Source organism: Prorops nasuta, unplaced genomic scaffold (assembly GCF_024137725.1).
Source record: "Prorops nasuta isolate Cenicafe-Biocafe unplaced genomic scaffold, Cenicafe_Pnas_1.2 PNAS00015, whole genome shotgun sequence".
Classification (NCBI taxonomy): Eukaryota; Metazoa; Arthropoda; class Insecta; order Hymenoptera; family Bethylidae; genus Prorops; species Prorops nasuta.
Genome location: NW_027116812.1, coordinates 5,345,370 through 5,373,104, shown reverse-complemented (window position 1 = coordinate 5,373,104; position 27,735 = coordinate 5,345,370). Strand labels below are relative to the sequence as shown.

Genomic DNA, 27,735 nt, shown 5'->3' with positions numbered 1-27,735 from the left:
TAACTATATATATAGATTTTTACCAATCAATCGCGTTTCTTTGAAATTTATTAAGCTTAGATTCCTTTGCTCAGATTCGTAAGACCTTTGTATATATATAGTGAGAAAAAAAACATTTTCCACAACTGTACCGTGAGCGGATGCTGTAAATCAAAGGCCGTGTCGTTATATTGATCTTCGAAGATCGCAGGATACCACTCGACTTCACGCGGATTTCAATTTAATCTTCGGAGCCCACATAAGCGAATAGCTTGTTAGCCGCTACCATAACCGATGCGTAAATCAGGGAGACTGATTTTATTTATTACTTGTTTTACGGCATTTCATCCTCCTTCCGTGCATTTCCAACAAACAATTTACAAAGCCTATTGTAAATAAATCGTATAAATGGATTACGCGAAATATGCTCGTAAAGCTTATACGGGGAGGAGTGCGCATCTCTTTTCTTGTTCACGGAATGAAGACTTATGTAGGGGAGATAAATTTTCAGATCTACGGAGGGATTCTTAGTTGGTTCGGCTTTAATGATGATTACAGGACCTTGGGACAATTATTTAAAGCAAATATAAAGAAAATGTTTCGTGAGTGCACAAGGCCACGTGCCAAATTCAAGGCAAATAAGAAACGATACGTGCAATCGAAGGTTGATTTGTTCATTAGAGTGATAAGGCATATTTGAGCTATGCTAATGAAATTTCAATATCGATAGCCTTGTAAAACAGCACAAGCTTTTTTTGCTGATAGAAATGCGCCTGTGGTGACCGATTTATGAAAAATAAACTTTGTACGATTATCGGATCTTTGCGCTCTACCGCGTTCCATCAATAGCCATTCTATGCTCTCTTCTCTTTTCAGAGCAAACAGCTTGACTGCAGAAATCAAGATCAGCACGATTTGTTTGCAGCGTCTTATCGCGTTCGCGGAATGGACCAACAGATATTTCTTATATTGCGAATTCGTAACGGAACTAATGAATCTGTATTGCGAATGACTTAATAAATTCATAGGACGAGGCAGATTTGTTATGCGAATTAGTTGCTTGATAGCGTGTAATATTTTCATAAGGAATGTATCAGTACGGGAGAGAGAGGAGTCCTGATCCACAATTAATATTCACCGTCCGGAGTCTCTATTGTTTGTAGAATAATAGCAGCAAGAATAATACTCGTCGCAGTGGTCAGGCAAGGAAGTCAGGGTATCCCGACAATGCCTTAACGTGATATTAAGGTGGATCAAACCGCATAATATTACCGTAAAACACTGGTTTCCCATACACCACACGTACTACAGATTCATTAAGCTCTGGCTATATCAATCGCTATATCATAGTGATTGCACTAGATTTCTATTATTTCCAGTTTCTCCAACAATGCAATTGTTTCTGGTAATGGTGTCTGTTCTTTGCTTTCGACTTTACCATAAGAACATAGGATTTCCTGCTCTACAAAAATATAAATATTTATCCAATGTTATTTATTCTGTAAATTATCATAACTGTAATTATTAAATAATTGAATGCAAATCTATAATTAATTCATCGGTTGGAACTTAATCAATTATACATATAGCTTTAGTCTAACCGATACCGAGTAAAGTTTATACAAGTGGTTTGTTTTTCGTTTTATGCCATGCAATTTTCACGGCGGTTTAATAATCTTTTTTAGGTGAATTGAATAATTGCAAGGATTTCGATAATTGATTGAACATCGGTTAATCAATAAAAAGTACATATGTACATAAGGATGTTATTGAAAAATCCCCTACTCCACAAATAATGTGCGATATAAATAAGAGCAGAGGAGATACTTCTTCATTTTGTTTCTCTTACGAGTCGAAGATAGTATCTTGATAAAATGAATACTAAGACGATTCTTCTTCTTGTCGCTGTAGTTTGCAGCCTTTTCATCTTGGAAGCTACGGCCGTTGATGAAAGTAAGTATATATTCTGTCCAGCCAGAGAGCATTTTTAATTTTTTATCAACGCATCTATGATTAATTGCATATTAGAGCTATGTAAGCTCGATGTTTGGCAAATTAAAATAATTTAGTCGGAGAATCTTAGTTTACCTGAGCAAAACGATGATACTCTCTAACTAGAAAATATATAAATATTGCGATTTTTAACATTAATTTCAAAATTATGTTTAAACTCGTGGCACACTACGTCTTTTCACATTTGAGAGGGGGCGGATTACTTGCTAAATTTAAATATTTACTTATCGTTATTTGGGTATGAGTACTGCGATAACCAAGTAGTAGAAATTATTAAAATCCAGCAAGCTATTCAAAATGTGAAAAACTATAGTTTGCTGAGGGCTTAAATTTTAATTATTTAGTTACAGTTAATAGGATATATATATATTATTATACGGGTGTCCGCTAGTTAAAATGTTCCAGGGCCTAGATTTAAGAAGACGTGTCTTCGAAACCATAAAAATTATCAAAATTTTGAACGAGACCTTTCTGAATGCAAATAATGAGAGATTTCGAAAAAGAAGTCTTATGCAAAAATTTGATATCTTTTATATACATATAGTTACGGGGATACACCACTTGTGCATCTGTGCTTTGGGATATTTTAACTGATGAACGTTATATCTTTTGTATAGTATGCCAATTTCCATTGGAGAGAGGACCTTGTAGAGCATTTCTCCGAAGATACGGATATGACTCTAAATTAGGAAAATGCGTTAGTTTCGTTTATGGAGGTTGCCAAGGAAATTCTAACAGCTTCCCAAATATTGAAACATGTCAAGCAGCTTGCCAGTCTTAATTCTACAAACGAATATCTCAATGTAGCTCATTTACGAAAACTGCTATTATACCGCTCCTGTATTGTTTTTAATAAACATTTTTGTTAATTTTGTCAAAACATAGTTTTATTTAAATCCTAATATTCTAAATTTCTCATAATTATGCACATTCTTTTCCCATAAATATGTCCGTGTGAATTATGTACCAATTTTTGCTTCAGACTTTTATGTAATTAAATTTTTATTATAACATGAAAAAGAAGGTTATTATTATAATTTCTCCCACTTGACCATATTCAAACATTCAATAGTAGAAGGCCTGCTATGTTTTATATGTAACAAGATAAAGCATTTGTGTGTTGTTGTTCTTTGAATTATCAATGATCATTATTTTTTATGGCGTTCCGATCATATACTGTATATGCACGTGCCTCAGTTATTAGAGACATAAAATCTGTAATAAAAAAAAATAATGCTCGCTGAGAATCCTTTAAAAGCGGTTGTATTCACAAACTCTTCAGAAGTCTAGTTTAACCATTTCGATTAACCTAGTGAACTTTCAGAAGGAAAACTACAAAATGAAATTTAACATTGTTGCCCTGCTCTTTGCTATGGCATGCTTCATCTTCACTTTCTACAGTGTTTCTGCTAAAAATCCTGGTTAGAATTTAATGTTTGTTTACTTGCTCGAAAAGCGGCGAAAAATGAATATACTAAAAAATATATTATTTTTAGCTTGTTCTCAACCTCTGAAGGCTGGAAAATGCAAAGGCTACTTTAGGAAATTTGGATTTGATACTGCCCTTGGTAAATGCGTAGAATTTACATGGGGAGGTTGCCCAGTACCCGGTAATAAAAACAATTTTAACACACTCAACGAATGCCAAAGAGCGTGTCACTAGGACCGTAAGACATATATATCGTGTCTTATACAAAGCATAATTCAACTATGACGTCACAAAAAAAGTTGTAGAAATCTACTTTGTATTGTGAAGTCTTGTTGATATTTTTTAAGAAGAATATATGTTACATTAAACACCGAAAAAATGGCATTGTAATTAATATAAAATCAAATGTTTAATAAATGTTTTAATCATTAATTCGATGTTGCTATCAGAAATTATTGTTTTCCTTTTAATCGGAGAAGTAGATATGGTACTTTTTTGTTCATTAACGAAACGATCCTTATTAACTTTGTATTAGACGGCTCAGCTTCAATTAATCAGCTGACTCCTTCTGGTTTCAATTAATCACGCCATCTTCTCATAAATTAAGTCGAATGCGTCTGATTGACACATAACCGTTCTATCAAATTCTTAATTACACTCCTAATAAGCATTACTTATTCTGCACAATTGCGCGGCGTAGGCTTCAGACTGTGCGCAGCTCCTATTCGTTCGATATAACAAAATTTGCACAAATATTTCAATTGAACAATTTTATTACTCGAAGATAACATGAAAAAATCCATGGATATAATGAAAACAAAATATACATATATTGAAAGGATCGAAGAGTAAATGGAACAAAATGAATTAGTTAAATTAGATAAATTCCTTTAAGCTAAAAAATTATATTGAATTAATTTTTTTATTGCTTTAAATAAATATCTATTGTTTGAAAGAAATAATAAGTTATATAATTTCGTTAGAAAAGATGACTGTTAATAGGTATTGTAGTATGAAAAAAATATTGATGTCGTATTTTTGTTTTAAACAATTATTTATTTAATTGATACGATAAAATGCAAGTTATCGTAGATCACATGTTACTCATTGCCGGTAAATCGTAACACGTACACCACGATCTCTATTCGTGTGTAAAAACTGATTTCAGTACTAGTTGCATAATATACTATTCTATAAAATATATTTTATCATTAATAAAATTAAGTATTTGTTTACTTTAATCACAAATATTTCTTTTATTCAATTAAAATTTAATTTAAAAAATTTAAATGTTTTTGATGACTTTAAAATTCGATTTCACGAAACAATTGTTTTGTATAGTTAAATTAAATTGAAGCAACGATGATATTTGCTAATTCAACTAAAAGTTTTATTACGTCAATCATATATGTATATTTTTTGTATTTATAGAAACAAATTTATCAATTCAAGCAAATTATAATCTTCGCCACCCCTGTTAACAGCATATGTAGTCGAATAAACTAAATTTTCCTTGATTTTCCCAGCTAAATATTTATTGATTTAATTAACCTTTTCCCTTATTATAAGCTTCATAAGACACTTCAGTGCAAGACTCAAAATGTCCAGCATCCAATTTCTAACTGTAAAAGAGATTTAAAATTTACAAGCGCGGTCGAGATAAGTTTGAATTGAAGAAAGCTATATCTACACTACGGTGTTAATATTTTAAATTTTAACTCGCAATTGATTATACATTTATTTTATCCCTAAATATAACTAATCAAAGTATATCTCTCGTGGAGAAATATTTCGTTTGAATCTTTTGTTCGGATGATCAATCTCAATACACGAATTACGGTCATCGGCGTGATAACTTCAATGCTCGATAATTATCCTCCGACGAAAATTTATATATATATATATATATATATATATATATATATATATATAGGTATTATCCTACGCTCCTGTTTTATCCTTTATACATATATAGACATTTTTACTATTTTATTCTCATCGTGTTTATATTTAAATACGGTTATTCTTCACTCTTCATAATTATTTTTATTTTTTTCTAAAAAAAAATATATATCGGTGGACCAATTTTTTAATTTAAAATCTTTACAGAAGTTTGCCCATGGACACTGTGAACGCCTACACAATGACATTGCAATGAAAAAGTGTGGCTGTGTATATACTTCTACGAAAAATATACCTGTGAACTAAAAACAATTAATGATAAAGAACGCTGATAGTATGCATATGTACTAAATGTTCACGGTATCCATAAAACTGCATTACACTGAAACAATTATTATGATTTTCGACTGGGCTGTTATTCAAGCAATCAATTGACAAATCCTAGCTATATACTTTTTGGAGAAAGATAAACTGACTTAATGTTGTTCTTGAATTATCAATAACTATATATTTTTAAATAACGCTTCCATCAAATATTATTTGCACGTGTCTAAGTTTTTACAGATATAAAATCTATAAAGTAAAATAATGCTTGGTGAAACCTTTAAAAAGCGGTTTCTATTGAAAAATTCTTCAGAAGTCCGGCTTCCGATTACCAAAGAAAAAATTCAAAATGAAAGTTAACATCGTTGTTCTACTCTTCACTGTAGTACTATATTGCTTCTTCACCTCCCACAACGTGTCAGCTCAAAATCCTGGTTTGAATTTAATATTTACCATAGCTTACTCGAAAAGCGATAACACAAATTATTATATAAAAAAATTTTAATTTCTAGTTTGTTCTCAACCTTTGGAACCTGGAGACTGCAGGGGTGCTTACAGGAGATATGGATATGATACTACAGAACGTAAATGCGTTAAATTTATATATGGAGGATGCCCAGTACCTGGTAATAACAACATTTTTGCAACACTCAGTGAGTGCGAAAAAGCGTGTCCGTAAGAAGACGTACCACATCTTACAACACAATTTCCCTATGACGATAAGAAAAATGTTGTTTTGAAAAGCTTCCTCGGTATTGTAAAATCTTATTATCATTACTATTAAAAATTCAAGGGTAAATTATATATTCAAGAACTAACTTTACAACCGATAAAAATTTAAATACTTAATTAATTTGTTAATATTTCAATTAATGCAAGTATTAGATTAGCATTTTTTGTATTTCACTTGTACAATAAAATTTGTATTATTGATTTATGTAAAAATTCTCGATTTATTTTACTCGTTAATTCCTGCTTAGGTTCGCTATCCTTCTTTCGTTTGTATGATATCGTACCATGAGCTGTTATAATAACTCACACAGTAGCAGTATACTCACATTGTTCCCCACACTGTACTTTTGATTGGATTGAAAAAGATCATTGAAATATCAATCCACAAAGCATTTAATTTTAATAGTTCTTTGTAATTTGTTCAACTCGTAACTTTACCTCATAAAAAGAATTTATGTTATATTCAGAGTGTATCACGGTCTAAGAGAAGTGTCTTTTCAACAAATTTACCCATACAGCACACTTGACTAAACGTTGTCTTATAGACTTTTTTTAGTCATCCAATTGACTAAAAGACACCTAAAAGTTGTCTTAAAGCTACTAGGTGCTCTATGGGTAGATACGGAAGTAAATTTTAAGACAAAATCATTTTAAAACTAATAGACTTATTGTTAAAGGTTCTGTTACAACGTGTTATACCTGAAAAAATCATTTAATTGTAATTGCTTTTTTTTCATATATAAAAAGAATAGCATGCGTCTCGGGACAGTTATTTTCTATATATGTGTATATGGAAAAATATACCCGTAGGGAATAGAAAACAATTTTTTGTGTTGCATAAAAAGTATAATATTTATTTTACAGTAAATTAAAAAACATGTACATAAAAGCAAAAAATGTAACTTCAAATTCGTAATCATGCACACTAACCATGCAAAATCCTCAATAAAGTTTACAAACTTCTTTGATTACTTGTGTAGCATTTTCATAAAGATATAAACTTTTCAAAATTTTCCATGAATTTTCTAATTTTCCCATTTTCAATTCGTTTTTTTTTTTATAATAAAATCTATAAAATTGCTAGTTCATCTTAAAGTTCGAGTATTAAACTTTAATTTTAATGACAAACTTTTCTAAGTCTTTTTATTCAAAAATTGTGAAAGAAACCATTGTTTGGGCTTAGTATAACGGAGATAATGCTTACTCGTAGGTTGGTCATATTGATTCCGTGTTATTTTGTATTAAGCGCGATTATATATGTATTATATATATATGTATATACATTATTATTCCCAACTTTTCCAATAGGTAGCGCTAATCTCTAAGAAGAGGTTAGGTTATTTATTTTTTTGGCCCACAGGTGACAGCACGATAATAATTTCTTCATTGATTCCCTTCTATGTATATTTTAGTTTATATATATCATAAACTGATAAACCTCTGTTTAGTTTAATAGTAGTTGAAACTTGAAAACTGGTAATATATTAATTCTGTTTTATCACCGAACGAGGGAGAAGAAACGATGATTACGATAATACGATAAAAGACAAAAAAATACGTATAATTGATAAAAATTGTTTAATATTCAGGGTAACGCATCTACAGTATACCGGTACATGACATTTACGTATTAGTTTTTGTACCATGCTTTAAACACCAAGTAGAATTTCTCCCCCTCGTGGCTCGTGGTAGATGATTTAGCATATACAATTATGATAAATTACTCAGAAATACTACGTAAATAAATTAACCAAAGAAGTTTAAAGTATTAGTTCGGACACATACCTTATAATATTTTCCGATGTAAATAAAAATCAAGACCTTTGAGTTTGCAGTAGACGAGTATTAATTGTAAATTGTGGTTATAATAGAATTATTGCAAACAAAGTAGCACGATGAAGCTCGAAATAAAATATTTGACAGAGGAGCATTTAACTGGGTTTGAAAATTATAAAGTAAGTATAATTTATACATAGTATTAAATTTTAGTTAATAATAATGATAATGACCTTAAAGAAACTCGAGATGTTTTGTCAACTTTACACTTATATATATCAATGTATATTTTTAATATCTTGTTCTAAACTTCTGTAGAATCAAAAGTAAGTCTTTTTCTCAACGTTTTTCTTTAAATAATCAGAATCTATTGGTAAAATCCTTTTATGGTGTACTGTATTTATGTTTGTACATATTGATATCAGATAAATGGATATAGTTTGTACTTATAATTTACTTTATCTTTCAGTATAGCTCATTAGACACAAGTCCTTTGAGCGTTTATATTATGCATCCATTCTGGAATAGAGTTGTTCAGGTAATAGTTAAAAAACAAATAATATTGTTGTTCTAAGTTAAAACAAATTATTTAAAACTGCTGCTCATTTTTACAGTATTGTCCAAAATGGATAGCTCCAAATTTGTTAACATTTTCTGGATTTTTATTTACTGTATTAAATTTTTTAATATTTGCAAGCTATGATTATTATTTTTATGCATCAAGTAATGATCATCCTGAATATCCACCAGTACCACAATGGATATTTGGTCTAGCTGCTTTTAATATCTTTATGGCTTATACACTCGGTAAGTTAATATCTTTTGATCTTATACTGAAAATCACATGGTGAAAATTTATCGTTTGCTCTGTTATTGTTATTTAACATAAGGAGAAAGGTATTCGAAATGTAATTCAAATTTTTTCTAGATGGTATTGATGGAAAACAAGCAAGACGTACACAAACCTCTGGTCCTTTAGGTGAACTTTTTGACCATGGCTTAGATAGCTGGACAGCTATGTTAATTACTGTTTGTATGTATTCAGTATTTGGAAGAACAGACCATAGTGTATCTCCACTCAGAATGTACTTTATACTTTGGAATGTATTTGTTAATTTTTATTTGAGTCACTGGGAAAAATATAATACCGGTGTGCTATTTCTTCCTTGGGGATATGATGCTTCCATGATAGTAAGTTAGCCAAAGCAATTGAATATTTATATCTATTAAACTGTTTATAAAATTAAAAAAAATATTTTTAGGCAACAATAGCAGTGTTTATATTTACAAGTATCTGTGGACATAATGCATGGAAATTTGAATTACCGGGAGGCCTTTCTGCTGGAATTTTATTTGAATTATTATTGTACATTAGTGCATTAATATCTAATTTTCCAGTTGTTCTTTGGAATATTTATAAGTATGTGTAAATCTCACGCAATATTCACTACTAAATGTTTTTCCTAATCTTTCCAATATTACTTTAGATCATATAGAGACAAAACTGGAAAAATGCGTACTTTACCTGAAGCACTTAGGCCTTTAGTGCCTTTAATATTGTTATTTACGATATCTACTATATGGATTGTACATTCTCCTACTCATATTAATATTTTGGAGAGAGACCCACGTATAATATATTTTGCCATGGGAACAATTTTCTCTAACATATGTGTAAGTGAAGACTTTCTTCAATCAGAAAACAATACTTACTTAATACAATTATAATTTTTTCAGTGTCGGTTAATTGTTTCCCAAATGAGTAATACAAGATGTGAAGTATTACCATGGATACTATTCCCTGTTATAGTTGCCACTATCTTGTCATTTATCATGCCTAGTCTTGATTTATTTGTAATGTATGCAGTGTCAATTTTGGCTTTAGTGTCTCATATTCACTATGGAACATGTGTAGTAAGTTTTGTCATATGTGAAAAACAAATGTAAAAATTGAATTTGTAAAGTTTAATTTTATTATAAAATTTTCCAGGTCCGTCAAATGTGTCGTCATTTCCGTATCTGCACATTCCGTATAAAAGACCATTCAGAATGACTACTTGCTGACGATACATGTTAAAAACGAAGATAAGAAGAAATAATAGACTAATAGGAAAATTGGATAAAAGACAAGAAAGGTGAAGGGTAAGAACTTTAAAAATGTGGAGAACAAGATCTTAAAAAGTTTTAAATTTCTGGTAAATACACATGGATGCGGGTAAACTCACCTTTTCAATTAGAAAATAGGGTCATGTTTCGTGTTCGGTGTCTTTATTTTTGCAGATATACTTCTAATGAAAACTGTCAACTTATTTAGTATTTCTCTTATAGAAAACATACACCGTTCCCTCACATTGCTGTGATAATTCAGTCAGGTTAAAATGCAAATATCACCTCAATACAATTGTAATTGTAAATGCTATTGGCTTTAATTAGCTTTAATTACATTAGAATTTAACATATTTGTTAAGCAGAAAAGAGATCTTATCCCTTCAATTGGTTTGTTCAAGTTTCAGATGTGATCTATCAAAAAACGTTCTTCGCTCTTACATGTATTGTCCCTCGGACGTATATTATTATTATTTTAATACTTTATTTCACTTTTTTTGTAATTATGCTGATTTATTTATGCTAAACAGAAGTAACAACTGATTTGTTCAAAATTATCTTCTTTTGCTATTTATATTTTATCTACTTTTTAATTTAATGATTTATGAATGAATATTGAATGCTTATTAATATGTATAAGAATATAATGCTTCATTTAGCTGGAATCCATTGATGGGCTTTTGTAAATAAGCGTTAGGAATTAAGGAGTATATGTACAAATGAATAGGTTGTTTTTTAATATATTCTTGATCTGAGTAAGGGCCCATAAGGCTTTCTTATGTAAATTTGGACTTTAAATTTTCTAATTTCATATAAATACCAACTTCATATTTTCATTTGAAGTCATGGATAACAAATAAAAATACCTATTTTTCTATTTTTCAAATAGTGAAATTTGTGTAATTAAATCCTAACAGTTTAGAAGTGGAATTCTGAATACTTTCTTTATGTACAAAATAATTAAATATTATTATTTGGAATCATTAGTAATAAAGTTTATGGTATATTATAGTGCAAGTGATTTTTAAACTTGTTTATTTAAGATGCCATATATGTCTTGAGCTTATAACGAATTCTCTCTGATAATTCAATTAAATATTATTAGTTAAGCGTATTGTTATATTGTGTAAATGTAGAACTGAGTTGTATGAATGTATAGAATATTTGCATTTCTAAAAATATTCACTAGTAGGACAATGGAAATATTCCTGCAATTTGGATCTTCAAATAATCATTTCAAACTATATCAGAGTAAAAATCTATCAGAATTAATAATGGATACTTATGGTATAAAGATGAAGATCTGAAAATTGTAGTGAAACTTATCATTCTCAATCATTATGTGGAAGCATTTCTATTTTATCTTTTAAAATTTTACTGTATTTATTTTAGCTTTAAAAACTGAATAGGTTAAAATGGATAGTTTGATTTAATGATGTGTATGGGCAGAGTACTAAAAAATGAAGGAAAGCTATAAACAGTTTTTTCATGTATATAATACAATACTTGGTATTATAAACAGAAAACTGAAAAAACCAAAGATAACTTAAAAATTTAATTGCTATAAAAGTAATCTTTTTGTGTAATATCTGTGAACAAGCGCGAACAGCAGCTTTCATAAAATTAACTGTAAAATTTAGGTTTCTTGTTAAATTCATGACATTCTATGTATATAATAAATACAATTCAAATCACACCCAAAAACTTTTATGGTAATTTGTTCAAAATTATTCTATTAAATAAGCTATGACAAAAATTAGTGGAAATACAAATATATATTTACATATCATTCAATTTAAGAACATCCAAATTTCTACAGTCTTATATTAAACTTAGCTAAATATTCTTGCCTCACTTGTTCTCTTTCATCTATAGGAGGAAGCAATGGTCTAATATTTTTGTGTCTTCTATCTCTGTAAACTGCATCCTTGAATGAAAATAAATTATGTATAAAAATTTAACTATTTTTCAAAAGTCACCCCTAAATCTAAAGCAAAACAATTACCCAAAACTTATTGCAATTGTTATAATTGTCAAAATACAATTTGCAAGCATCATGGTTATAATTGTTGTCACTCAAACATTTTGAAGATAATTCTCTTTCCTATAATTAAAAATATAACAGAATCTTTAGCATTCATTTTTAATAACGTTTCTACTTAATTTTACACTGTAAATTTATTCACTTTCATACAGGGTATGTCTTCCTCCAAATTTCTTTTTAATTTATTTTTTTCTTGTTTTTCCTTAGATGAACCCATATTAATATTGACAAAAAGTTTCACATACAAAGAACCTTTAAATAGTTATGCTTATCAGAATTACGACGTAAATAAAAATAGCTAGAAGCCTGCTTTTTCGGTCTTCTAACCTACGCAGGCTATACAGTTCGAACCTTATTTACTTCAGTTTGAAACGATTTCAACTATCGCGTAATATTTCCCGTAGTACACTACTACTATTATTATAACTTTATAAACTTATTCAAATTTCAAGAGATACGTATATCTCTAAAAAAATCACAATTACCGAAAAGGTTGAAAGTAAAAAGTTATGCTTATTGTACGAAAGACACCTTTAAAAAAAGTAATTTTTATGATTTATTAATTTTTCAAACTTTGTTTGAACACTGTGCAACAACGTGCAAGCCAAAACAACGACACTGAAGTGGGATTGTGTATTTATATACATATGCGAAAAATTATCAAAATTAAACTATAGAGCGCGGCGCGGTGTGTGTTTGGCCTCAAATGTAGCTTGTAATAAATTTGTCGTCCATTAACTATATAGCATAGCCATTATAGGGTACATACATACATATGTATGTATGTATGTACAATGTCATATATGATGGATAAATTTTATTGAAAAAAATGTAATTTGTATGGAAAAATGCCGGCCCTCTATACGTTAACGGTAAGTAGCACTCGTAGTATGCATATAATGCTGCACAAAATCTATAATAGCACTCTTCAATATACAAACGAGTTTTATTATTATTAATATTTATTTATTTAGCTATAAAACATCGATCTGTAATACATAGTAGATGCATTTAGAGTTCTTTTTGTTTTCAAAAAACGTGACGATTGAAAATAAAACTTCAATTCAAATAACGCCCTAATCCTATTTGAAATTTTCGATCTAAAAGATGCTCGAAGGCTCCAATTAAAATCTCAAGTTTCACCATTTAATTAAATTCTACATTTGCTTAAAAATGTAATATCATTTTACACATTTAAAAAAATTTGTACTATTTATCAATTTATTTTGAATTACATTATAAGTATTTTAAAATCACACTGCCACATTTGTATGAGTTCGAAAGTTTAACCTAGTTTTGTTCAAACGGATTTAATCCGCTTTGGTGAAAATGTGATATTTATATAATTAAATTCATTAGTTTATCAAATGTACAAGAAATATCAGCTAAGCTCACATATTCTTAAATTCACCAGTACCATTAGCATTAAGCATGAGAATGTTAGGATTTTCTTTTTCAAATGCAGTTGCATCTCTACCTCCTGGTCTTTCTTCCTGCCCCCATTCGCCAAGGGTCCCTCGCATTACATCTGGTTGTTGTCGTAAGATTTCTTCTTCTTTCTGTAACATTACTAACAGTTCATGGTCACACATAAGAGAACGCTCTCAAATAATTTCCTATAATATAATAATAGACCATATGAAAGACTGAAAATATTTGAAATATATTGTAAACAGACCTGTTTATCTTCTTGGGCAAATTTTTCGAACATATTAGCAAAGAGTTTCTTTTCCTTTTCCAAATGCTTTTTAATTTGAGCTTTGCAAACTATAATTTGTTTAGCTGCAGCTGTATTTTTTGGTTCTATCTTTATCACCTCTTCAAAGTCTTTAATTGCGATTTCAGGTGCAGCAAGATTCAAGTATGCTTGACCTCGTCTAAATAAAGCTTTTTCATTCTTATCGTTTACTTCCAAAACTTTATTACAAGTATCTTTTGCTTCGTTATTTTGATTTGTTTTCAAATAACATAAAGCAAGGTTCAAGTTTGTTAATAATCTTAAGTTATTTTCTTCATTTTTAATCTCGTTTGAAACATTTTCTTCAATTTTTAAGAAGGAAAGGACCCTATCATACATCTTAATGGCTAAATTATACTTTTTCTCTTTAAAATAGTTTCCACCTTTTTCTTTCAAGAGTTTTGCCTGTTCTATTTTCTCTTCTGGTTTTAAACTCCATGCTGTCAAAGCCTAAAATTGAAATCATTTAATATTCAATTTATACAACTAGCAATACAAATTAGGCTGTTAAAATGAAAGATGGAATAATTACTTTTTCAAAACTTTTCAATTCAACAATATATATTACATTGGCATTTGGAGGAATATTGAATTCAGGTTTGCCATGTTTTTGAAATGCAAATTTGCTATGAATATAAAGTTTTGATTTTTCTCCAGTTTTAAAACGTTCTAATGCTTTCTCTACACCTTCAATAATACCAACATTTTCACCTTCTCCTAATGAAAATTGAACCTCTCTGTCCTCAAATATCTTACCATCATATTCACCAATCAAGTGAACTAAAAACAATAAAGATATAAATAAACAATGTATAATATGATCCATGTAATGTTTACTCTCAATAACTTATGGATTGTACAAATATTTTACCATAACCAATTTATATAGTCATGCTATGCAACTAACTTATAATTTTTATACATGGAAATACTTCATATATTCAAATTTCAATAGTTTGTACAATCTATATGTTAAATATTAGTCAGTATGAACAAAATACATGAATTTCCATATACATATGTATGAAATTTATTTTACTCTGATGACTGCTTATTTACCATTTACCAAGCTTCCAATTTCTGGACTACTGTAGCCAGTTCCAGCAACTATATGGTTTCTTAGAATACTTTTATCAGAATTTGGACTAATGTCTTCACTCTCCCAATCAATCAATTCAACCTTGGGTAAAAATTCCATGTAACTTTTTATTTTAATTGTTGGATTAAATTGCAATTACAAATTACCTCAAATTTTAAAGTTGCATCTGGTGGAATTTTTGGAGGACTACCATTTTTGCCATATGCATACTTTGACTTACAAGTTAATATAGCAATTTCCCCTTTTTTCATAGTAGCAACTCCAATATCCCATCCTTTTATGACTTCAGATACTCCCAAAGTAAATGAAAATGGCTCATTGCGATCTCTGCTAGAATCAAACTTTGTTCCATCCAATAAAGTTCCTGTATAATGAACAGTTACTTTGCATGATGGACTTGGGAGCTCCTCCCCCTGTCCTTCCTTAATAATTTCCTTCAGAACACCATTATCCTTTGCACGAGAGATATCAAATGTGGACATTCTATAAAAACATTTTTTCTTTAATGAATCATTCACAATCTTGGAGTAAAGACAAAAGTATTAAAAAACTTAAATCAAGTAGAAGTATAGACTATTTATAATATAAAAAATATTTCAATTAATCAAGACATTTAGTGAAACATGTAACGAAATTAAAAAATAATTTTAAGTTTCTGTACATGAAACAAATTGAATGAAAATTTTAAAAAGCTTTTATGCTAAATAGCTACTTTGATAAAAAATGACTAAAACGTTAATTCTGTTACCTCACAAGTGATCCAATGACAAAATTGTATGAAACAAAAATCGCATTCGCCGGCAAATCCAGATAACCATCGAGGTTTCGAGAAATGAACGGAATGAACCTGGAATGAACGTTGTGATATGAACTTAAGCCAGTAGCACACGATCACACGATGCAGAATATTGCAGAATGGCTGCGTTTCAAAACTTTAGCGCTACGGTAGCGCTAGGTAAGATATGTGTCATGATTGGTCAAATTGGTAGCATTCAGCAGAGGTAGCAGCATAGTAACGTTACCAGATTTCTTTTTAAACTTCTACTTCTATTGGATAAAATTATAGGATCTAAGAGTAATAGCCAATAACATACACCGCTCCCTCAACATTTGTCTCTGCTCAATGCTACCATTGATTCAACTGACCAATCATGATATAGCGCTACCTTAGCGCTTAAAATTTGAAACGCAACCAATCTGTGCTGGTCAATTGTTGAATTTGGAATGAGGTTGATTGGCTATCTACATTGTTATAGCCAATCAGCAGTGAGCATTCGAAATCCAGTCAGCAATCCAATACAGACTCCAGCATCGTGTGCCGGAATTGATAGCATTGCTTGCTCTTTCTTCTCCCCTGTTTTCTAATTACTTTTTTACTGTGTGTGTTTAAATTTGATGCCTGTAACCGGCTGTAACCCGAATAGGCACTCTGTACAAAATACAACGATAAATGTGTATACTGTTGTGTATGTCCATACGGAAGCAAGCAAGGATAATTAGTTACATAGGCGCGCGAAGAAGAGTGCTGGTGTCTTTTCAAAGCGGTTCCTAAAAGCATTGAAAAATACCTGCCGATCACTATTACCCCCCCCCCTCTAATCCCTATTACCCCTAGCTATCTTAAGGTAGTACACTATTGCTCAATAATCTTGCGTCAGGCGAGGGGCAGTGGGGATAAGAGGGTCAAGGGGTTATCTAGGGAATTCTAGTGGACACCGTCAAATTTTAGATCGGCTATCCCTTTGACGTCAAAAGAGCTGTCAAAACCTAAATTAACCTGTATTTTGAAGAAATACAGAAAGATAAATATTTTTAAAAAACGAATAAAAGGAAAGAAAGAAAGGATTTTAATAAATATATAAAGAAAAAATATCAGATGAGTATTAGTTAATAGGAAATGTTAAAGTAATTATAAATTATTAAGAAAATATACTTTGTGGTTTTTTTATATATGTTACAGGTTAAATGCTGTTTCTGATGAGTTTAAATTACAGCAAAGAAATATATATAGACCAATGAATAAAAAAGGACTAATTTATGAAGCATTTCTGTGTGGACCAGTTATTTCAATAATTATGGTTTAATTATGTTATAATAGTGATTGTGAAAGCGTTTGGTGTATATACACAAAGAAATTCTATTATAAATTAATAATTATATATAATAATGTGTTGATTCCTATTACTATAAATTAAAGCTAGTTCAATTAAAATACTCGTTCTCTTTCTTCCTTATCCAAATTCTATACATACATAGTAATTAGATATTCTCATAGAATCTATCCTTTAAACTAATTAAATTGCAACTATTTGAAATGTGCAAGTCATAACTATTTGCTTCAATTATTTGTATTATTCAATGCGAGACAAATTGCATAAAGACTCTTCAAATTTCTTATTGATCTGTCACATTCTTTCACATCTTGTGTGACATTTATTTGCCTTGTTTGTTCCTTCTTCTTTTAGTTTTCAACATATACCAATATTTCTCTAGATATTTTCAAATACGCTGAAGTATGCTTATTCTGCTGTCTAATTGATTCTATCAATGTGAGGATGATAGGTAAGCTATTGCTCTATTAAATTTGAAGAATCTAGACACTTCACTTAATTTATTGTACTTAAATGTAATGTTTGGTACTTCATCTACATGATATCTTTTCTTTACATTTGACAGGATATTGTCCTCCAATACATTCATGTATACTGCTGAGTTAATCTTGTTTTCAGCTTCAAATAATTTTCCAACTACATATTTGGATATCCATTCCTAATATACAATACTTATTTTGTTACTCCTATTTGTTGTTGAGAATTATCTGTCTTAAATCCTTAATTTATCTAGTCGCCATATATATATTCTATTATTTTCAGATGATTGATATATCTTACTACCAATTCTGTCAACATTATAATAGGAGTAACAAAATAAATATATTCTATATTCAAAATGTATATCCAAACACGTAGTTGAAAAACTATTCGAAGCTGAAAGCAAAATGAACTCATTAGTATACACATACCTTCTAAAGAACTTTATCTTCCCAAGTACTATGAGAACATATCTCACAAAAGAGATACCAAATTTAAATAACATCATTCAAATGCCTATTTTTCAAATTTAACTAGACAATGGTTTATCAATGATTTCAATATTTATAAAATTAATTAGAGATCAGCAGAATCATCAGATCTGCGTGTAATAATTAATGATTGTAAAATTATTTTTATATGTTATAGACTAGAAGAAAATAGTGCAAAGGAGGCATATAAATGTCATAAAAGATAATATGTAGAAGGATGTGACATATTAATAAGAAATTTGCAGAGGCTCTATGCAATTTCTCTTACAATGAATAATAAATATCATTGAAGCAAATAGTTATGACTTGCACATTCCAAATAGTTACAATTTAATTAGTTTAAAGAATAGATTCTACGAGAATATGTAATTACTATGTATGTATAGAATTCAGATAAGGAGGAAAGAAAAAGAATATTTTAATTGAACTAGCTTTAATTTATAGTAATAAGAATCAACACATTATTATATATAATTATTAATTTATAATAAAATTTCTTTGTGTATATACACCAAACGCTTACACATTCACTATTAGAACATTACATCATAATTATTGAAATGACTGGTCCACACAGAAATGCTTCATAAATTAGTCCTTTTTTATTTATTGGTCTATATATATTTCTTTTCTGTAATTTAAGCTCATCAGAAAACGCATTTAACCTGTAACAGAAATAAAAAAACCACAAAGTATATTTTCTTAATAATTAACAATTACTTTAACATTTCCTATTAACTAATACTCATCTGATATTTTTTCTTTATATATTTATTAAAATCCTTTCTTTCTTTCTTCTTATTTGTTTTTTAAAAATATTTATGTTTCTGTATTTCTTCAAAATACAGATTAATTTAGCTTTTGACAGCTCTTTTGACGTCAAAGGGATAGCCGATCAAAAATTTGACGGTGTCCACTAGAATTCCCTAGATAACCCCTTGCCTCTCTTATCCCCACTGCCCCTCGCCTGACGCAAGATTATTGAGCAATAGTGTAGGTTGGCAACAGTAGCAACTCTGATTTTGATCCGAAGAAAACTTCAAATCAATTGCTACCGACACGGCCACCATTTGGATAAAGTGCGCCTGTTTCTCTAATATTTTTATTAGTAAAAACTAAGAAAATGTTAAAACTTCAATTATTAAATATTAACGAGAAATGCAGAATTTGTCTTGCGGAAAGCGATTGTATGATTAATTTGTTTGATGCATTATTAGAAACAAAAGTGAATGATCTCAGCAAGTGCTCAGGAATAAGTGTATGTTTATACTAACCAAGCTTTTTGGCCTGTTTAGTTTTCTTTCTTAATAAATTCTGTAATTACTAATCCTTATGGATTCTCTTTAGATAAAAGACGAGGAAGGGTTACCCAAGCTGATATGTCACATATGTTTATTTAAATTGGATCTGTGGAAAACATTTAAGGAGCAGTTTATCAAAACCAATACAATTCTTTTAAAACACCTTAATATTCAAGATGCTGATACAGTGTGTATTTAACAATAATTAAATAATATAAAATAAATTAGCCAAGAATAACTGTCTTTTTCAGGTTCCTGGAACAAAATTTTCAAAACAAGAGCAAGTGGAAAAAGAATTTGAGGATAATGAGGAAATGGTATTAAATTTGATTTTTTTTTATATTTGAGATCAACTGTGTGTATGTGTTCTTTAAAAATTTTTATTGTAATTAATTTCCTGTTTCTTTTAGAAAAAAGCCAAAACAGATATACCGGCATTAATACCTTTAAAATTGTCAAACAATGAACAAGATAAAGAATTTACAGTCAATAATGTTACTGCGCTAGAATCTAAAGAGTATGACAATGTTGATAATAGTGAAATTAATGTGTCTACGAAAACTAAACCTTTGAGTGCAAAACGTACCAAAAATACTGAGAAAAGAATTGCTTCAACTAAGCGTTGGGTAGAGCGTAAAAAGGCACTTTTAGCTGCAACAGGTGAAAACGTTTCGGACACTGAATCTGACGAGGCTCAATTATCTCCTGTGCAGAAAGCACGAGCTAAAACTAATGCAGAGAAAGAAGCTGAAAGGCAAAGGAAGTTGACTAGAACTTTGAAAAATTTGGAAGCTGATATGTCGGGTAAATATGCAATTAGACATGACAATGATAATGTTATAATAGCAGATACTGATTCTGATGGTAGAGTAACAAGATCTCGAAAAACCTTGTCTATAGATATTGTAAAAAATAAGCACAATGGTGGTGCTTTTGTTGAGAAAGAAAATACTAAACCTTTAACATTTAGAAAGAGCATTAATGAGATTACTAGCAGTGATCAGATAATGCCATTGTTGATAAATTCTCAAATAGAAGTAGGGGATGCTACTTATATTGTAACGTCTAAAATAATTCAAGGGAGTACAGAAGCTTCAATCTTTCCTTGCAGTAAACCATTAGAAAATGATACAACTGCAATAAGTAATGATGAAAACAGTCAGGACAAGAATACAGATATTATAGACGCTGTCCAATTAAGAAGGGTTCATCCAAAAACGTCGAAAGATAAAAATTTTATTGAAAGATGCTTAAATATTGAAGTAGAAGGATCTGAATTGGAGCCATTAAGAATCATTCAAACAAGATTAGCTAATTTCGTTGAGAAAGAGGTGAAACAAAGAATACTTTCCAGCCAAAGGTCACCAGATTCTAAAAGAAGTAGAAGAAAGCAACCAATAGATGCACAATTAAAAAATATAGTAGAAAGAACAATTAAGAAAAATTTAGAACAATCAATGGCCAAAAATGTTGCCTCTGATTTACGCGAGTTCTCGAAACCTGTCTCCCCCGCGTTTGTAAAAACGGCCTTGAAATCAGCAAAGTTTCAGCCGAAAGTTTTGTTGGATCGCTTCGATACATCAAAGAACAATGATGAAAGAGCTCCTTCTACTTTCGTTCGCAAACGTAAAATACATCCTCCGTTAAAATACAGTGATTACACTACTCCGACGCTGCAATTCAATTCGCTAGAACAGCAAGGAAACGTGCAACGTGAAAAAGTTACGGAACATCCCTTTAAAATAAGAAAAACTCAAAAACAAAAATTAGTCGGTCAAACTGACGATTTAAGTACGGTAAATTTAAAAACTCAATCCAAAAAACAAGAATCTGTTCATTCAATTCTCAAAGAAAGTAATATCAGTGAAGACAATAAGTCATGTAGTAAGACTAATTCTGAAAAATACAACTGCAGAAGCTGTAATATAAATTTTGCTAGTCGTAGCGAAGGGGAAGCTCATTTACAGCTTCACAAAACTAACAGATCAGTTTCACGATTGAATAAGAATAAAATGATGCGTTGCAGAAGATGCCACGAGGTGGTCGAGGCACGATTTGTAAAAGTTCATATGTGTAAAGCTAATAGACACATAAATAAATGTTTTGCTTGTAATTCTGTTTTCCGAACAGAAAAACTTCTAGCTCGACACTTGACTACTCATGATCAATCTGAGTTTTCATTAGAAAAAATAACGAACTTGAAGAAAATAGAAAATGTCTCAAAACCCGCTAGCAGTGTTGATGACACTGCAAAGAAGAGAGGATTATCTGAAGATAAATTGGATAATGAACCAATGAAATTGAAACAAACATATACTTGCTTCGTATGTGATAAGATATTTACAGATGAGGAGATTCTAAAGGATCATTTGCAGAAGCATTGTGATGAAATTAGCGAGGATGAACAAAGTACGAATAAAGATCAGTATCAGTGCGCAATTTGTGGGGATTCTTTAATATCGGAGGCGTTATTAGAGGCTCACGTAGAGAAACACTTGTTTGATGATGACGACGATAATCCTAATCTGATAAGTATAAATCAAGAAAAGGAAAAAGAAATTGCGCAATCTTTTAAATGTTTACAATGTCCCTTAAGCTTTAAATCGGAAATGTTATTGGAAATGCATGTGCAAGAGCACGAAGAGGAGGCAGCTATCGCGGAATGGGAAAAAAAAGGCCTGAAAGTTTATTCATTTCGGTGTAAAAAGTGCGAAGAATATTTTGAAACTGAAGAAGAGTTGTATGAACACGCTGATACTCATAATGGCAATGGACATGTTTGTCAACTGTGCGAGAAGCCCTTTTCTACGCTTACAGATTTGCAGAATCATGTAGCCAGTCATTTGTAATTCTTCTATTGGGGCTACTTTTACGCTATCACACATAGGTTTAATAACAAATTATCAGCGATCAATAAGTAATTATTTTCTAAATATTTGTAAAAAGTATGTTCAATAAGGCGAGTAATTATATTAAATACTTATTGTTTAAAATATTAATAATGTAAGATTACTTTTCATTTTTTTTTTGGGAGCTAAATATTGGCGACTGTGAGAAAAAATAAATATTAAATTGCTGTAGTTGATACCGTGCTATTGGAAAATATATGTGGGAAAAATTATTAGAATAAATGAAAGGCCGAATTTACCTCATAAAATTCTATTCTTATATTTGGTATTTACATATATTAATAGTTTGAAGAAAGGATACAGCCAAAATTTTTGTCACATAGTTCATTTATTAGATATACATAATAAACTCTATACACAAAACTAGAATGTATGTAACAATTTCATGGAATTGTGAAAAAATTTCACAGAAAATAATTTGGAACAGAACGAGTTATTAGAAAAATCAGTCGCAACTTGAATTAAAATCCTTACTATAGTTCTTATGTACATATTAATGTGCAGAATCACATAATAATTATTTTTATTTCATGATCATTATAATGCTTATAATTTGTAGTTTTTAAGTTTCAGCATCAATCTAACTTTTTTTTTAATAATGAAGCTAAAACATCCAAAACATAGATTTAGGTTTCGATGTATTATGCTAAATTATCAAAATAATTTAGTGTAATTTTACATCATTAAATAAAATTGAAGGAATTAATATGCTGTGGTAAATGTGAAAAGTATATATTAACATTGAGAAAAAAGAATACATACTAGTCCTTCGTTAACATTTGGTTGAACATTAAGCTTACACAACTAAAATTTTTATTTCGAAAATAAAATGATACATACCTTGTACTTCTATATTAATTTATCAGATGCTTTTTGCATATAGGAATATACTATTATATTTTATATGCCGTAGAATAGTTGAAATTTAGCATGTGAGCAATTGTCAATTCTACCACAATGAATAGGCCAAATTTGACATTGTAAATAAAATAAATTAATATTGCATTACTCTGTAAAGCAAAATTATAAATATGATGGATTGCTCATTCTATAAGTAGAAAATTATCTAAATATTTGAAATTTCAAGATAGCTTTTTAAGCAATAAGAAATTTAAGAAGATATTCTAATATGAAGTAAAATAGTTCAATAAACTAAAATTGACTTATTTATCCTCGGGTCCCAAATTTGTTTGTATTCTCTGTGTATTGAAAGTATCATTCCCTGTTGCTAACGTTTTTTTCAATATTAACATTTTAACCTCGATAGATGACAATGATAATATATTTCTATATTCTTAATACTATTATGTACAATGACACCATAGGTAGACAGCAGATTTCAACAGTATCTTTTCATAACAATAAATTAAATACATTTTTTTCTCTAATTGCCAAAACGAATCTAACGATAATAGTCATTAGTCACAGGATATATGACTGTACATTATTCAAAAATCTAGACTTGGCATAAGTATTATCCACCTTACATTCTAATGCTACGGATAAATTCGTACTAACCTAGCTATCTATAGTTCCTTAACATCATTTGGAGAGGCTGCTTTAAAAGTCTTTGTCTTGAGCCACCCCTACCGACCAAGCGGAGCTCTAACACCTCGTCTTCCAAAAATGATTATCATTTTATCGAAAATGCATCTTCTTGCATTCAACTCGAACCATCGAATCAAATATTATACAAAGTCTATAAACGAACCTGCCTTTTATTTCACATCAACACTATAATTCTCCCTCGCATAGCGATAAATGCCTTAATCAAATTGTTTATGAGTTCTAATACATAAACTACGGTAACAAAAATCCTACAAAACAAAATATTGATTTTGTTCTTTTTTTTCTTTTTCATAAAGATTACACAGTGTAGGTATTTCCATTATTTGCACGCTTTGTGCTGTGATCAAAGACATCTGCAGATTTGGCTTTGTCTATGTGGTCTACTGAGACACCAGGTCTACATAATTTGCAGGATAGAGTCCTACTCTACCATCCTTTCTTCCTTTACACCAACCCTGTTCATCCTCATCTTCTAATTTATCGAAGATGTCTCCTATAATTATTCGATTAAGAAGGATTTAAAATTGTCATATAACAAGACGTAATGATTTAATGGAGTCTGATATAAATTTACCTTGTTTAAAGCTAAGTTCGTCTGCCTCGGCTCCTTCATAGTCGTACAATGCTCGAACAGGAACACCAGGCTCACCATTATCTACTAAAGGTTCACCACCATCTTCGTCCCACTCTTCTTCCTCAAATGGATTCGATTCTTGTTTTGCACTAGTTCCATTTCTGCAACGTCGAGCAAATTAAAAACTCTATTCTTATCGCGAGAACGGCAAATGAACTTACGTTATGGTAGAGCCCCTATTAACACTGTTACTTTCGTGATTATTCTTTTCTGAAGACTGCTTGCCTGAACTAATTGAGTCAGCCTTGTCTCCACCGTCGGCAGATATGACTCGCGAAGCTGGTTTCGATTTCGACTTGTTGTTAACAGGCGGGAACTCCTGTTAAATGAAAATTAAAATCTGTCAATTTCAATAAGAATTTTATGAATTCATATTTTATTCATTTTAATAGGATCACGTTTTCTTATTTTGGCAAGTATTGAATACAACAGATAAATATTTGTGTTTATACATGTTTTATGTATCTGAATACATGCAAATTATTTGATGCTTCTATTAAACATTGTTAAATAAATACAATTATATTGAAGTATGATGTGCGAATGTTCTTATGTATTTTATGAGTGTCATGATTTGATTGATAAAAGAAGAGAAAGGAAAAGTAAATTATTATTAAGTCTGAATTATTACCTGACATGTAGGAATGTTGTATTGCCTAAGTAGTTTTTTCGTTTATTAAAAATATCAATGCGTTAATATTGTTTCGTCCGGTTAATTGAACTAAGCGGGAGTAATGAAGCATGGGAATGAATCCAATCTTAATGAAACCATGCGTAGTGATAAGAATCGCGTATATGAGCACCCCCAAGCGAAAGCTCCGAATCGTCAGTGTCGCTTGATTGATCGAATATGGTTAGTTGGAATTGTACACTTCACGTCTTTGAATCACAATTGACCGAAAACAGTTAATGGCTAATTATGATGAATTAATTAGAAGGATAGTAGGTGTTTTGATTTTCTATTACTATCTACGTGGTCCATTTGTGACGAGAGTGAAGTGTGATCAGAGCATATCCTGAATGGTTAAATTAACTAATAGTGGCTGTATAAAGTAACAAAACTTTACATGCAGATCCTCGCCGACTGGCCGCTGATTGATGAGAGTTATGGGCCCTGCGGGCAGCGCCTCCTTCGACTTGGTACCTTTGGTGATGTCACGGAACTCCTCTGTGTAATCCTGCATAATAGCAACACCCAACAATCACATGCACGCATTCCAAAATAATCAGCATCGTTTCTCTTTTCTTTTATTTCTAAGTACATCAGGTCAGCTTATCATAATTTAATAATGCAATTTATCGTATATAATAATTTATGGTAAACTGTACCGCTTATCCCTACCAATGTATGAGACTAATAACTTTTTGCTGTTTTCTCAAAATTAACGATTTATGTAAGTATATATATATTTATTAATAATTAAAGTATTAAGGCTTCAAGGGCTTGCATAGAGATTGCTACGGAGATAGAAATTAATTAAATATTTGAAAAAAATAAGATCAAGGATTCATATTCAGACCAGTCTACTGCTAATGTATAAGCTAACAATAAAACTCCAACCATGAGCAGGGAGTGACATGCCACAAAGTTAATTGATCATTAGAGAGCTTGTGTTACTTACCTCGAACTGTGGCCAATTCATAGCCATGTTCACTCCATGGTTGTTAGACCACCATTTCAGATCTTTTTCATGGTCCGCATTATTAATCGTGTGATAGAATTCTTCATAAATTTGTGGAAGACTGAAATTATATAATTTTTTTTTTCGATTAAAAGGTTGTAAAAATGTTTCTCATCTCATTCGTCTTTTTATGCAAAGAAACGATAAGCTGATAAACTTACACTGGATCTTGCGATATATTTAGACATTTGTGAATACCGAATAAAACCTCTTTGAAAAATTGCAACCGCTGCGCCTCCATTTCTTGGCATTTCTCAAAAACTTGCGTCATGTCTTCCATATACTTCGGATTGTACTGATTAATTTCCTGCAGTGCTGCTTCATATTTTTCTTTTGCCTTTTGAACTTCTTCTTTTGTCTTTTGCACCCTATCCTGCATCTTTTTTACCTGCAGAGATTCGTAACAAATTTCTTTTTAGGTATTGTTAGCTTTATCAATACTTTTGATTTAGTTTTAGATAATAATAATGCTCAAATATAGACAAAAACTTGCTAAATCTTTCAAAAATTCTCAACTAATAAGCTAAATGATTTAAGGAGGTTGTCTCCTTTCAATGCTGTTTCATAGATGTTTCTTTGCGATCTTTTTTGTAAGGAACCATGAAAAAACACTCTACAGGAATTTTTATATTATAATTATTAAATTTTAAGGGATGTGCAGGAATTTTTTTAAGATAAAATAAGGGAAAAATCCACTGCGGGACGCTCTGATAACATTCATATAAATAAGGACGGTACCCACGATGTCTCAAAAAGTTTGTAGCCGATTTTACTGTTACATCACACAAATTTTCTGCACGAGTCCAATTTTCACCTGAGCTCGGATAATTAACATATATCATATCAACTTTTTGTTTTTAAATTAAAACGTTGATAAAAAATGTTTCCAATTTGTTCGATATTAAAAAGTTAAAGAGATATAACAATGTTATATAGTATATCTTAATTATTCCAGCTCGGGCAAAAACTGGACTATTACAAAAGATATGTGTGTGAAGTAACAGCGATGTCACACGGTGGCAAATTTTTTGAGATCTCATGTACCGTCCTTTTTCACATGGATATTATATCGAAACATTCTGCAGTAGATTCTTTCCCTTATTTTACCTTAACAAAAATCCTAAACATTCTTTAGATATTGATAAATATAATATAAAAGTTCTAATGGAATTCATCTTCATAGCATCTTTGTAACATTTCCCAAAAACGTCAAAAACTACAGTATTGAAGGGAAACGACCACTTTAAGTAAAAACGAGTGCTAAACAAATATTAATTTACATAACTCTAGAGAGAATACAAAGTGCTGTAACAAACTAAGTATATAGCAATACATGTAGATCTAAAAAGTGAACCACGAAGTTTACAATTAAACTGAATAAAAAATGAAAGTGAAAAAGGGATAACATTAGTTTTT

General features: G+C 30.3%; 8 protein-coding genes across 13 annotated transcripts in view; 5 read left to right on the top strand and 3 right to left on the bottom strand.

The window, feature by feature from the left end:
• The first annotated feature begins 1,709 nt into the window (after positions 1 to 1,709).
• Positions 1,710 to 2,872, top strand: LOC136779171 (trypsin inhibitor-like). Its single transcript, XM_066736589.1, has 2 exons — positions 1,710 to 1,932; positions 2,610 to 2,872. Exons 1-2 carry the CDS (start codon positions 1,854 to 1,856, stop codon positions 2,771 to 2,773), a joined length of 243 nt encoding a protein of 80 aa, XP_066592686.1. The 5' UTR covers positions 1,710 to 1,853; the 3' UTR covers positions 2,774 to 2,872.
• Positions 2,873 to 3,004: 132 nt separating this feature from the next.
• Positions 3,005 to 3,853, top strand: LOC136778838 (kunitz-type serine protease inhibitor Bt-KTI-like). The gene is made up of 3 exons (XM_066735966.1): positions 3,005 to 3,016; positions 3,251 to 3,413; positions 3,489 to 3,853. Exons 1-3 carry the CDS (start codon positions 3,005 to 3,007, stop codon positions 3,653 to 3,655), a joined length of 342 nt encoding a protein of 113 aa, XP_066592063.1. The 3' UTR covers positions 3,656 to 3,853.
• A 2,071-nt stretch (positions 3,854 to 5,924) lies between these two features.
• Positions 5,925 to 6,586, top strand: LOC136779170 (trypsin inhibitor-like). The gene is made up of 2 exons (XM_066736587.1): positions 5,925 to 6,081; positions 6,160 to 6,586. Exons 1-2 carry the CDS (start codon positions 5,997 to 5,999, stop codon positions 6,324 to 6,326), a joined length of 252 nt encoding a protein of 83 aa, XP_066592684.1. The 5' UTR covers positions 5,925 to 5,996; the 3' UTR covers positions 6,327 to 6,586.
• A 1,231-nt stretch (positions 6,587 to 7,817) lies between these two features.
• On the top strand, positions 7,818 to 12,188 carry LOC136779167 (ethanolaminephosphotransferase 1-like). Its single transcript, XM_066736584.1, has 8 exons — positions 7,818 to 8,334; positions 8,625 to 8,693; positions 8,770 to 8,962; positions 9,084 to 9,346; positions 9,418 to 9,575; positions 9,643 to 9,829; positions 9,893 to 10,069; positions 10,146 to 12,188. The coding sequence occupies exons 1-8, from the start codon at positions 8,275 to 8,277 to the stop codon at positions 10,206 to 10,208; spliced, it is 1,170 nt and encodes a 389-aa protein (XP_066592681.1). The 5' UTR covers positions 7,818 to 8,274; the 3' UTR covers positions 10,209 to 12,188.
• Positions 12,018 to 13,129, bottom strand: LOC136779169 (coiled-coil-helix-coiled-coil-helix domain-containing protein 7). The gene is made up of 4 exons (XM_066736586.1): positions 12,657 to 13,129; positions 12,448 to 12,557; positions 12,267 to 12,365; positions 12,018 to 12,188 (listed from the first exon to the last, which is right to left on the bottom strand). The coding sequence occupies exons 2-4, from the start codon at positions 12,520 to 12,522 to the stop codon at positions 12,075 to 12,077; spliced, it is 288 nt and encodes a 95-aa protein (XP_066592683.1). The 5' UTR covers positions 12,523 to 12,557; positions 12,657 to 13,129; the 3' UTR covers positions 12,018 to 12,074.
• Positions 13,130 to 13,504: 375 nt separating this feature from the next.
• Fkbp59 (FK506-binding protein 59kD) lies at positions 13,505 to 16,022 on the bottom strand. 3 transcript variants are annotated; one of them, XM_066736581.1, is made up of 6 exons: positions 15,891 to 16,022; positions 15,289 to 15,625; positions 15,103 to 15,223; positions 14,576 to 14,823; positions 13,984 to 14,493; positions 13,505 to 13,864 (listed from the first exon to the last, which is right to left on the bottom strand). In XM_066736581.1, exons 2-6 carry the CDS (start codon positions 15,622 to 15,624, stop codon positions 13,697 to 13,699), a joined length of 1,383 nt encoding a protein of 460 aa, XP_066592678.1. In that variant the 5' UTR covers position 15,625; positions 15,891 to 16,022; the 3' UTR covers positions 13,505 to 13,696. The 3 variants fall into 3 exon arrangements, with proteins under 3 accessions (XP_066592678.1, XP_066592680.1, XP_066592679.1); XM_066736583.1 differs by having other exon boundaries at positions 13,738 to 13,875; XM_066736582.1 differs by having other exon boundaries at positions 13,791 to 13,921.
• A 3,258-nt stretch (positions 16,023 to 19,280) lies between these two features.
• On the top strand, positions 19,281 to 22,520 carry LOC136779163 (uncharacterized). Its single transcript, XM_066736574.1, has 4 exons — positions 19,281 to 19,482; positions 19,572 to 19,712; positions 19,777 to 19,842; positions 19,936 to 22,520. The coding sequence occupies exons 1-4, from the start codon at positions 19,348 to 19,350 to the stop codon at positions 22,372 to 22,374; spliced, it is 2,781 nt and encodes a 926-aa protein (XP_066592671.1). The 5' UTR covers positions 19,281 to 19,347; the 3' UTR covers positions 22,375 to 22,520.
• Positions 22,465 to 27,735, bottom strand: part of Synd (protein kinase C and casein kinase substrate in neurons protein Synd) — a 29,739-nt gene continuing 24,468 nt past the window's right edge. For 2 of the 4 annotated variants that reach the window (XM_066736576.1, XM_066736577.1), the window contains exons 5-10: positions 26,481 to 26,707; positions 26,260 to 26,380; positions 25,705 to 25,815; positions 24,799 to 24,956; positions 24,578 to 24,738; positions 22,474 to 24,496 (exon numbers count right to left, since the gene is read on the bottom strand). In XM_066736576.1, the coding sequence (XP_066592673.1) occupies positions 24,384 to 24,496; positions 24,578 to 24,738; positions 24,799 to 24,956; positions 25,705 to 25,815; positions 26,260 to 26,380; positions 26,481 to 26,707 (891 nt within the window). In that variant the 3' untranslated portion in view covers positions 22,474 to 24,383. Of the gene's footprint in view, positions 24,497 to 24,577; positions 24,739 to 24,798; positions 24,957 to 25,704; positions 25,816 to 26,259; positions 26,381 to 26,480; positions 26,708 to 27,735 lie in introns of all 4 variants that reach the window. The other 2 variants (XM_066736578.1, XM_066736580.1) reach the window with 2 other exon arrangements.